Source organism: Chaetodon trifascialis, chromosome 5 (assembly GCF_039877785.1).
Source record: "Chaetodon trifascialis isolate fChaTrf1 chromosome 5, fChaTrf1.hap1, whole genome shotgun sequence".
Lineage (NCBI taxonomy): Eukaryota > Metazoa > Chordata > Actinopteri > Chaetodontiformes > Chaetodontidae > Chaetodon > Chaetodon trifascialis.
In genome coordinates, this window is record NC_092060.1 from 15,867,748 (window position 1) to 15,878,607 (window position 10,860).

The 10,860-nt window shown below is 39.6% G+C and overlaps 2 protein-coding genes across 3 annotated transcripts; both read right to left on the reverse strand.

Moving 5' to 3' along the window:
- Positions 1–400: 400 nt before the first annotated feature.
- On the reverse strand, positions 401–5,771 carry LOC139331782 (uncharacterized). 2 transcript variants are annotated; one of them, XM_070963411.1, is made up of 6 exons: positions 5,573–5,771; positions 4,495–4,815; positions 3,697–3,954; positions 3,505–3,621; positions 3,170–3,277; positions 401–2,606 (listed from the first exon to the last, which is right to left on the reverse strand). In XM_070963411.1, the coding sequence occupies exons 1-6, from the start codon at positions 5,619–5,621 to the stop codon at positions 2,419–2,421; spliced, it is 1,041 nt and encodes a 346-aa protein (XP_070819512.1). In that variant the 5' UTR covers positions 5,622–5,771; the 3' UTR covers positions 401–2,418. The 2 variants fall into 2 exon arrangements, with proteins under 2 accessions (XP_070819512.1, XP_070819511.1); XM_070963410.1 differs by having other exon boundaries at positions 3,403–3,621; positions 5,573–5,670.
- Positions 5,772–8,152: 2,381 nt separating this feature from the next.
- Positions 8,153–10,582, reverse strand: LOC139331784 (T-cell surface antigen CD2-like). The gene is made up of 4 exons (XM_070963412.1): positions 10,401–10,582; positions 9,350–9,670; positions 8,857–9,159; positions 8,153–8,642 (listed from the first exon to the last, which is right to left on the reverse strand). The coding sequence occupies exons 1-4, from the start codon at positions 10,447–10,449 to the stop codon at positions 8,530–8,532; spliced, it is 786 nt and encodes a 261-aa protein (XP_070819513.1). The 5' UTR covers positions 10,450–10,582; the 3' UTR covers positions 8,153–8,529.
- Positions 10,583–10,860: the final 278 nt, after the last annotated feature.

A 10,860-nucleotide genomic window follows, 5' to 3' on the forward strand; every position in this document is an offset into this window, starting at 1 on the left:
ATACTGAATAAGTACTCAATCAAACCTCAACAAGTCAAACTATTTTCTCTGCCAAATTGTTGACAGATTTTTAGATATTAAATCAGAAGTCACCAGGGGATACATTCAATCAAAAACTGCCGTGTCCTTGACTGAAGAATTGGCACCAAATGCCATTCTTGATTTTATAGTTCAATACCTTTGGCACGGTAAGGTACCATCACATGACCGTGTCATGGCAATGACAACATCACCTGGTTTTTATGAGGAAAAAGATAAATGTTTAATTGTGCGTCAAGCAAATCTATGAAGAGCAAAGGTGCAACAGTCTAATCTCTTTGGATTTCCCATGTTATACACATATTAAAAGGCTAGCAGCTGCAACAGTATTGAACAATCTGATACCCGTACAATGATTGTATTGAACGAAGAAGTGAAAGATACTGGATGGTTGGAGCAGCTTTATTGCACTTCTCCTGTGTTGTCAATTATTTGCTCAGTAGATTATATCAGTCAGAAGTTCAACTGTGTCTCCACAGGGGGGTTTAACTAAAAAAAGGAGCTCAGGCGGTTGTTTAAGGACACTACAATGAGCATGAGCCATAAACACCAACTTTATGGGTCTATGAATCAGCTGAATGGCAGTCCATGGTTGTCAACCTTTAACCTCCAGCTATCAAATCAAACCAATCATTTAACCTCTGTCTTTGATTAAACCCACAGCAAGTATACAACTACAAGTACATGGTGTCAGCTTAAGTACAAAAAAAAAAAATCTCACAAAAACTGTTTGATAATGGACACCTTTTTAAGAAGTTATAAAAGTATCTAAATTACACCAGACTAATTTAGAATAACTTAAAAATCCTGGTATTTTACACAAATAGGTGGGTGATACTGAATTGAGAAAAGAAGGGTGCCTTGTCTGAGGTTAAAAGGTTTGGCCAAACACTGCCTGACCCAGTCGAAGCTCGTACCAAAAAGCTGTTGGTGATGTAGATTTGTTTCTCTTCTCGACTGGAAAGCTGCAGCCTGAAATTGTTCAAGGTTGACTATGACTGATTAGCACTGAAAACTAGAGTTCTGTTCTGAACTGGAAGCCACAAAGTCACAGGAAATGCATAAAACTATTTATAGAAAACTGTACAGATGTTAAAAGATAACCACATATCTCGCTCTGAATCTGACAAGCTGTTCAATCCCTTTCCTCATCAATACATTCTACAAGAACACGATAATTGTTGCTCTCAGTTCACCCCTTGTTTCAGTAAAGGGGAAAAGGAAGAGCATAACACACTCTTTTTGCTGTGAACTCACTGCATTAACAAACACAGAGTGGAAGTGGAAGTGTGATCACTTTAAATTACAGAAGTGACTGCGTGTGCTGTGGCTGTATACAATTCTGACATATGTAATTAGTTTTGAGAAAGACTAAGTTAACTTTGTCTGCAGCTACTAAGTTAGACAAATTCTCCAACTAACTATCAGCGTAAGTGGCACGATGAAAACTACACAAACCACACGTTTTTGACATTGCATTAAAGGGATATTTCAGTGCTAATGGCTACAAATGGTTTGAACACGCAATTGTCTTAAAAATCACACCATGCAACCGTAAACTGATTTTGTAAGATTGAAAGATCATGCCCTGAAAAAGCAGAAGTGTTCACATCATGGAAACAAATTCGTGCTCACTGTGTACCCCTCCAGAGACATTTGTCTACCAACTTGTCTGTGTGCTAGAGAACCAGAGGAAGACAATGTGGTTGAATATGACAATAACTCCCACACACTGCATTAAACCTTTAATAAACCTACCAAGAGCACCCTAGTTTATTTGATATACTCTGACCCTCAAATAATCCATCCACATTTTGATGGAACTAAATGTAAACTTTATTGCTCTGATAGTAAATTAGTAGTCAATTTAAATGACATAGAAACACAGATGATGGACTAACGTAAACACACTGACGGCACTTTTTGAGAGCACTTCAGAGAACTGTCCATGTCTGCCAGTCACTGTAGAGTCATAAAACTGAATACATTGGAAAGACATTGTTATTCTTAAATTTCCCATCATCAAGTTTACAGTAAATCATAAATTAGAAACAAGTGGAAAGTACAACATAGCCTAAAGATAAAGAGAGAGGGCAAAACTTGTGGAATACATTAAAAAAATGTCTCAAAAAATATTAAATAATATAAATCCAGTCAGTGTGATTCAAATGACGGACCTGATCCTTTGATGTCCCCTCATCAGAGGTGCAGTAAAAGTGATGAAATAATAATCAGATCATCTATGAGCACTGATGGTTTTCTCTTTTTCCTCTTGGAAATCACCTTAAATTAAGGTGAAAGGCCTTTCGGCATATTGACAAACACCTCCACCATCTGCCTTCAGTGGTGCAGTCTTTGTAAAAAGAGGAGCGCACTGAATCACCTGTCTTTGCGGACCATGGCGTACACACAATCATCTCCTGTTGGTTCGGCAGCCCGCCGAGGTCGCTGTGAAAACTTGATTTGGCCATACTCCACCTCCGTCTCTGCCCTTGGCTGCACCTGCCTGGCCTGCCGCTGCACAATGCTAACATCAGCATACGTTAATTCCTGCTCATCTTCTTTTTCTGCAGAGGAACAAGCCAGCAAACATCATATTTAATGACTAGATATACTCTGGATTGTTAAAGGAATAGTTTCACAATTTTGGAAAACTATGCTTATTTGCTTCCTTGCTGAGAGTTAAATGAGAAGATTGTCAAGTTAGTCTGTCAAATGAGAGGCTGCTGCTATGCTAGCTGCCAGTTAGCTTTAGCATAAGGCTGAAAACAGGGGAGCCTGACTCTGACCAAAAGTCACTCAAAATCCGCCTTTACAAACATATTAAGCTCAGTAATTAACAAGATACTTAACAACGTGTTAATTTGGAAGCTTTATATGTGTTGGTAGTCAGATTTTGTTATTTTGGGACAAAGCAAAGCTACTTCCAGTCTTGCTGCTAAAGCTAATCTGCTGCTAGCAGTTAGCTTCACATTAAAAAGACAAACATGAGATTGGCATCAAACTTGCTGTCTAAATCTTGGCAAGAATGCAAGTAATGTTAAGTGTATTACCCAAAATGTTAAAAGTAAGGACAAGCTCTGAAGGCATTGCTGGTTCAGGGTAAAGTTAGTGCTGTTAAGTAGCCTACCTTTTGGTTTGTTGTTTTGCTTTTTCTTATGAGTACAGACGACTGCCGCCCCGATGATGAGGAGAATTAGCAATGCAGAGAGTACACCGGCCATTATTGACAAATAATCTGTTTCATTAATAAAAGACACAAGACACACAGAGGTCTTTAAAAGTTGACATTACAGGTGCTCTTATGGAGAGAGACAAAGAAGAAAAGGATGAATCGACTGCAGGGAGTTAGTTCTCACTTACTAATGAACCGCGGGTCATCTGCGCTGGAGGGAGTCACAGTTGAATTGGAGAGTGTGATATTAGTAGAGGGTGTATTTGACACTGTGAGGCTGGTCTCCTTACCCTCAGTAGTCGTGGTAGAGGCGGTCGTTGGCTTAATACACAGGGTGTTATTGGCTTCAAGCACCCACTGTGATATGTGCGTCCCATTGGATAATGTGCAGTCAATGAATATGAAGCCTGTGAGAGAGAAGCAAATCAATGGCTGACAGTTCATCATCACTGTCAGACTGTTCCACTCCTGTTCTCACTCACCACAGGTAGATATCGTCTCTTCTCTCCAGACTCTGCTGACATTATTGCTGACTGAGCAGACCAGCTGTCCTGAGACGTCTTGATTCAGAGTGATGTTCTCACTCTCATTATCTCCAGAGAGGAGCTGAGCGTCTGTCAGTGTGTGTCCATCCAGAGTCCAGCTGTACTGAGGACTGTCCCCTCCCTCAGAGGAGCAGGACACCTTCATCTCTCCCTGGGACAGACACTCAGAGACCAGCCGGACAGAGGACACAGGAGCTGAAGGAAATGCACTGAGATCAGTTTTGATGTGAACACAGTCTTCATCATCCATCCATCCATTTTCTATACCGCCTATCCCTTTCGGGGTTGTAGGGGGGCCTGAGCCAATCCCAGCTGTCAACGGGCGAGAGGCGGGGTACACCCTGGACCGGTCGCCAGCTGATCGCAGGGCAACATATACACAGACAACCATTCACACTCACACCTAGGATTTTAGAGTCACCAATTAACCTAATGAGCATGTTTTTGGTCTGTGGGAGGAAGCCGTAGTACCCGGAGAGAACCCACGCATGCACGGGAAGAACATGCAAACTTCACACAGAAAGGCCCCACCCAGGGATCGAACCAGCAACCTTCTTGCTGTGAGGCACGCGCACTACCTGCTGCGCTACCGTGCAGCCCCAATCTTCATCATTTTATACGATTTCTAATACAGAACAAGTTACAGATATCTGGAGACTATGAGATACATGTAGCTTATTAATAGAATATGACACATGTTACTAATTTCCCCAGGAGGCAAAAAAAGTTATTTACCTTGAATGATCATCTGTAGAGTCAGCGGTTTCATATTCTTTCCTTTTGAATCAAACATTGTAAGAGTATATTCACCACCATCAGTCCATCTCAGGTCCTTGATCCTAAATGTTCCGTTGCTGGGAGTAAATGATGATCTGTTTGCTATCTGATTAGCCAAAATTGTATTATTTCTCCAAATAAGTATTTTTGTTGTTTTGTTTGACCAGATGAATCGAAATATTTCTGAGGCGTTGTCCATCAGCTCTAGGACCACAGTTCCTCCCAAAGGTCCATAACACCGAGTTCGATTCTGTCTGCCATCACAGGAGGTTTCCACACCTGGAAATCAAAATAAATAAACAATAGTACAATAACAATGGTTTGATTACTAAATTTCTGCAAAATTAATGACAGTGACAGTGTTTTGGTCACATGCAAATATTCACCTGAAGCAAATAAAAGTGTTTTTTGTGCAGCTGTGACTTGCTGACCACACTGAAAACACACTATTAGATTTGCAGCTGACTGTCATGTAGGCCTGTGACTGCAACACAAATAAGGCTCAGCGAACAGAGGAAAAATTACATTTTTCATTTAGGTAAAAAGAATAATCTCACCCAGACATGACAAACTCATGCTGTGTTTGTTTCATAATTTCAAAACTTTATTTGAAATGACGATGGACAGTATATCTTTCAAAAAGAGACACTAAATTATATGAGAGGGGAAAATGGATACAATGATGTGCAAGACATCAACAATCACAATGTACTCGGAGCTCAGAATTGTAACTTTCCCTGTAATTACACAATGACGTGGAATCGGTCTCTGGATTTGTTGGTGCTCTTAGAAATAACCAGGTGTTTCTTAAAATGTTCCTGAGTTTTAGATAAAACTCAAATATCAGTTGATCGTCATATCTTAATTTAATCAATACAATTGATCATTTCCTCAGAACCAACAAGTGGTTTCCTTCCTGCACTATTTGATCTGCAAACTCATGACTCTACTTGAAACGGAGGGCTGAACAAAAACACTTCATTCACATCATATTAAATGCAACATTAATTTGTGTTATCGGTGTCAAACAGCTCACCGTGACAGAGTCCCAGCAGCATCAGCAACAGTCCAACCACAGCCTCCATGTGTCCTCAGCCTCTGCTGACCCGTCAGCAGCTTCCAGACAAACTTTTCGACTTCACCAAAAAGCAAACATGCACATCCTACACCGAGCAGCAGAAAATGTGTCCCAAACAGTGATCAGCCTCAGTGGAGAATGTGTCAAAAAGCTGACCAAACGAGGTGTTGTTGCATTCATCTTTTTATAGGCGGAGAAGAGAAGAGGAAGTGATGTCAGTTTCACTTCCCTCTTAGCCCAGACCAAGAGGGCCACATGGGCGTGATGGAGCGAGTGGAAGAGAGGGAAACGTTCATCCTTCATACTGAAAGAGGATTTGAGACCGACAGCTGACATTTCTATATATCCATGTTCAAAGATTAATCAAGGAATTAATACAAAATAAAAAGAAACTGTACGTCTTGTCATCTCTGCATCGTCATTATATTTCTTATCTGTAAATGAATGAGAAGTTGAATTTCATCAGATTTCACAGCGTTAGAAGCTGTCTTGACTTCTCAAACTGTGTTTAACCCACGAGCAGGTCATTACTATCAGAGCAGGCTGAACACATAACAATTATTTACACAAACCAAACTGTATTTTAGGTTTTGGTTGAGACATTGAAGTCTTTGGATATGTATATATAAATAAAATTCATTCTACATTTCAGAGAAATTTGAACAAAATTGCACGAAAGACAAGTGGAATTTCATGTGTTGGATTTACATAATGGAGAATAATGATCAGCTCAACTTTAAAGCTACAAATTTCTGATAAATTTGCAGAACTTTGAAGTTGAACAGTGAAATACTGAAATGCATTGTCTGCATTGCACTAAAACACACTGAACAACAAGAAGCAATGTAGTCACGAATTTGAGTTTTTATCAAGTGATTTTGAGCACTTGAATGTGCAGTTAAGATAATAATTGCACAATTATATTTTTACATGATGTCAGCCTCCACATACAACAGTAGAACAGCATTATGCAGCTTCAGACTTTATTAATGTGTTTATTTGCAATATCTATTCTTTTTTCAAATCTTTAATCCTTTGAAGAAACAGTTCATAGTCAGAGGATCATTAGTTTGTCTTTTGTCAGAAGTATCAACAACATAAAGAGAAATGGCAACAGTATTCCCTCCTGAGGCTCTAAAATGTGTCACATTCACGCTGTGCTGTCGGCCCACAGCGGCCTGAAGCTCAGGCTGTTTCTCTGTAATGTTCCTGCTCTGAAGCTCGTCTGTATAATTCCTCGTCTTCCTCTTCTTGCTGTGAACTCTTTAGTCTCTGTCTCCCTCCACTGGCAGCTGTTGACTGAAAGCAAATGCTCGAACATACTAAAAAACATTGCGCTTGAAATGAAACTTGTAATAAACACACACATTTTTCACTCAATATCTACTGATGCTGAGACGTTTTACTAAATCCTCTCAAGGCAGTAACAGCTGCATGATTATTCTTTATTGAGCGTTATTTTTCCTGAAATCTTTACATGTTCTCAACACAGAGTTTTACTGATTACAGAAATTTCCATGAACAACAGTAACTCCTCCGTAAGCCAGCAGAGGGAAACCTCACATCTACTAATACTGACGATGAGTCTGGAAGTCTTCTTCAACCTTCAGCAGGTGTTAAAGGTACAGTTCATGATCAAAACGTCAACAAAAAAAACTGACTGCTGACACGTGACAGAGTGATTGACAGACTTTGAATACATAACAACACCAGGAAGCAGCTAAACTAAAGCTCTTACTATGAACTGCTTTGAGAGGTTTTATTCTTACTCTTTGTAAACATGCAAGCAAAGCATATCTTTATTTGTAATTATAATCAGATGAGGAAAACACAAAACTATTTACATAATTCACTATTTACAAGTTAACACTTTCAACATATCTGTGAATATGAGCTTTTTAATGGTGCTAAAGTCCAGTTTGAGCTTCTTTTTTTTCACCATTTTGAGAATATACAGAGCTAATAAGACAAATACAGATACGAAAGTGAAAATAATTTATCTCCAAAACATCCAATGTTCTCTTGGAAGGAAAGTTTCAAGAAAACTGGAACAAAATTAAAACAGACGGCTCCACTTGTGATCATAGAGTTACGATCACAACACTTAATTTTTGTTCAATGAGAGCTTCCACACTCACAGGACATTTTTGTGGGAAGGTATTCATAGTGAGCTGCTGGGACGTGTATATAAAAATAATAAAAACAGAAGATCATTTCTCCTTTAAACCCTATTTTCACATCCACAAACACACATGGCCAATCACATCAGGTGAGAGGCGACACTGAGCCGTCGCTTTCATGAAGTTTAAGTTCAGACGCTGAACTTCTCATTTCAACCATCACAACAGAGTCGTCTTGATGGTCCAGCTTTCGAGGGACGGCAGAGCCTTCAGCTGTCTCGTACTTCTTCTTCTTCCAAGAAAAATAATTTCTAATTAATGTGCAAAACACTGAAGTTGAACAGTGAAATACTGAAATGCATTGTCTGGATATGAATGACTATCGTGCACTAAAACACACTGAACAACAAGAAGCAATGTAGTCACGAATTTGAGTTTTTATCAAGTGATTTTGAGCACTTGAATGTGCAGTTAAGATAATAATTGCACAATTATATTTTTACATGATGTCAGCCTCCACATACAACAGTAGAACAGCATTATGCAGCTTCAGACTTTATTAATGTGTTTATTTGCAATATCTATTCTTTTTTTCAAATCTTTAATCCTTTGAAGAAACAGTTTATAGTCAGAGGATCATTAGTTTGTCTTTTGTCAGAAGCATCAACAACATAAAGAGAAATGGCAACAGTATTCCCTCCTGAGGCTCTAAAATGTGTCACATTCAGGCTGTGCTGTCGGCCCACAGCAGCCTGAAGCTCAGGCTGTTACTCTGTAATGTTCCTGCTCTGAAGCTCATCTGTATAATTCCTCGTACTTCTTCTTCTTCCAAGCCAAATAGACGACAATCCCAATTAATATGAGAATCGCAACAGCTGCTCTCAATCCTAGTATGAGCAGGGAGTGATCTGTTCAGATAAAGAGACACAACAATCACATGTACAGTTATCACTGGGACAGGAGTTAGTTTTCACTGATTTACAATAATCACCACAAGTCATCTCTGCTGGAGGAAGTTTTGAGATACTTCTACTTGACTTGAGTATTTCCATTCTATGCTACTGAATACCTCAGAGCAAGAAAAACCTCTTTCAGAGGAGGACATCATGTCCATGTCCTTACCCACAGTGGAGGTCACTGTTTCTGTGATAGTGATACCACAGTCACCACAGGTAGATATCGTCTCTTCTCTCCAGACTCTGCTGACATTATTGCTGACTGAGCAGACCAGCTGTCCTGAGACGTCTTGTTTCAGAGTGATGTCCTCACTCTCATTACCTCCAGAGAGGAGCTGAGCGTCTGTCAGTGTGTGTCCATCCAGAGTCCAGCTGTACTGAGGACTGTCCCCTCCCTCAGAGGAGCAGGACACCTTCATCTCTCCCTGGGACAGACACTCAGAGACCAGCCGGACAGAGGACACAGGAGCTGAAGGAAAAGGAAACACACTCAGATCACTTTTGATATGAACACAGTCTTCATCATTTTATACAGTTTCTAATACAGAACAAATTACAGATATCTGTACAAAATAAGATACGTGTAGCTTATTAATAGAATATGACACACATGTCTGTCAATGTTACTAAATTCCCCAGGAGGCAAAAAAGTTATTTACCTTGAACGATCATCTGTAGAGTCAGCAGTTTCATAGTCTTTCCTCTTGAATCAAACATTGCAAGAGTATATTCACCACCATCAGTCCATCTCAGGTCGTTGATCCTAAACGTTCCATCACTGGGAGTAAATGATGATCTGTTTTCTATCCGATTAAACGCAGTCTTATTATCTCTCCAAGTAAGTATTCTTCTTGTTTTGTTTGACCAGATGAATCGAAATATTTCTGAGGCGTCGTCCATCAGCTGGAGGACCACAGTTCCTCCCAAAGGTCCATAGCACTGAGCTCCATCCTGTCTGCCATCACAGGAGGTTTCCACACCTGGAAATCAAAATAAATTAACAAAAGTAAATATCACAGTTTGATCATTGAATTTCTGCATAATTAATGACAGTGACAGTGTTTTGGTCACATGCAAATATTCATCTGAAGCAAATAAAAGTGTTTTTTGTGCAGCTGTGACTTGCTGACCACACTGAAAACACACTATTATTGATGTACAGCTGACTGTCATGTAGGCCTGTGACTGCAACACAAATAAGGTTCAGCGAACAGAGGAAAAATTGCATTTTTTCATTTAGGTAAAAAGAATAATCTCACCCAGACATGACAAACTCATGCTGTGTTTGTTTCATAATTTCAAAACTTTATTTGAAATGATGATGGACAGTATAACTTTCAAAAAGAGACACTAAATTATATGAGAGGGGAAAATGGATAAAATGATGTGCAAGATATCAACAATCACAATGTACTCGGAGCTCAGAATTGTAACTTTCCCTGTAATTACACAATGACGTGGAATCGGTCTCTGGATTTGTTGGTGCTCTTAGAAATAACCAGGTGTTTCTTAAAATGTTCCTGAGTCTTAGATAAAACTCAAATATCAGTTGATCGTCATATCTTAATTTAATCAATACAATTGGTCATTTCCTCAGAACCAACAACTCAGGTCTTGACTCTACTTGAAACGGAAGGCTGAACAAAAACACTTCATTCACATCATATTAAATGCAATATTAATTTGTGTTATCGGTGTCAAACAGCTCACCGTGACAGAGTCCCAGCAGCATCAGCAACAGTCCAACCACAGCCTCCATGTGTCCTCAGCCTCTGCTGACCCGTCAGCAGCTTCCAGACAAACTTTTCGACTTCACCCAAAAGCAAACATGCACATCCTACACCGAGCAGCAGAAAATGTGTCCCAAACAGTGATCAGCCTCAGTGGAGAATGTGTCAAAAAGCTGACCAAGCAAAGGCTTTGTTACATTGATCTTTTAATAGGCAGAGAGGAGAAAAGGAAGTGATGTCAGTTTCACTTCCCTCTTAGCCCAGACCAAGAGGGCCACATGGGCGTGATGGAGCGAGTGGAAGAGAGGGAAACGTTCATCCTTCATACTGAAAGAGGATTTGAGACCGACAGCTGACATTTCTATATATCCATGTTCAAAGATTAATCAAGGAATTAATACAAAATAAAAAGAAACTGTACGTCTTGTCATCTCTGCATC

Coding starts and splice junctions, on each gene's coding strand:
- LOC139331782 (XM_070963410.1), bottom strand. CDS start 5,621: ATGGAGGCTGTGGTTGGACTGTTGCTGATGCTGCTGGGACTCTGTCAC. Junction 4,816..5,572: donor GCTGCTGGGACTCTGTCACG/GTGAGCTGTTTG, acceptor TTTGATTTCCAG/GTGTGGAAACCTCCTGTGAT. Junction 3,955..4,494: donor TCTACAGATGATCATTCAAG/GTAAATAACTTT, acceptor CATTTCCTTCAG/CTCCTGTGTCCTCTGTCCGG.
- LOC139331784 (XM_070963412.1), bottom strand. CDS start 10,449: ATGGAGGCTGTGGTTGGACTGTTGCTGATGCTGCTGGGACTCTGTCAC. Junction 9,671..10,400: donor GCTGCTGGGACTCTGTCACG/GTGAGCTGTTTG, acceptor TTTGATTTCCAG/GTGTGGAAACCTCCTGTGAT. Junction 9,160..9,349: donor TCTACAGATGATCGTTCAAG/GTAAATAACTTT, acceptor CTTTTCCTTCAG/CTCCTGTGTCCTCTGTCCGG.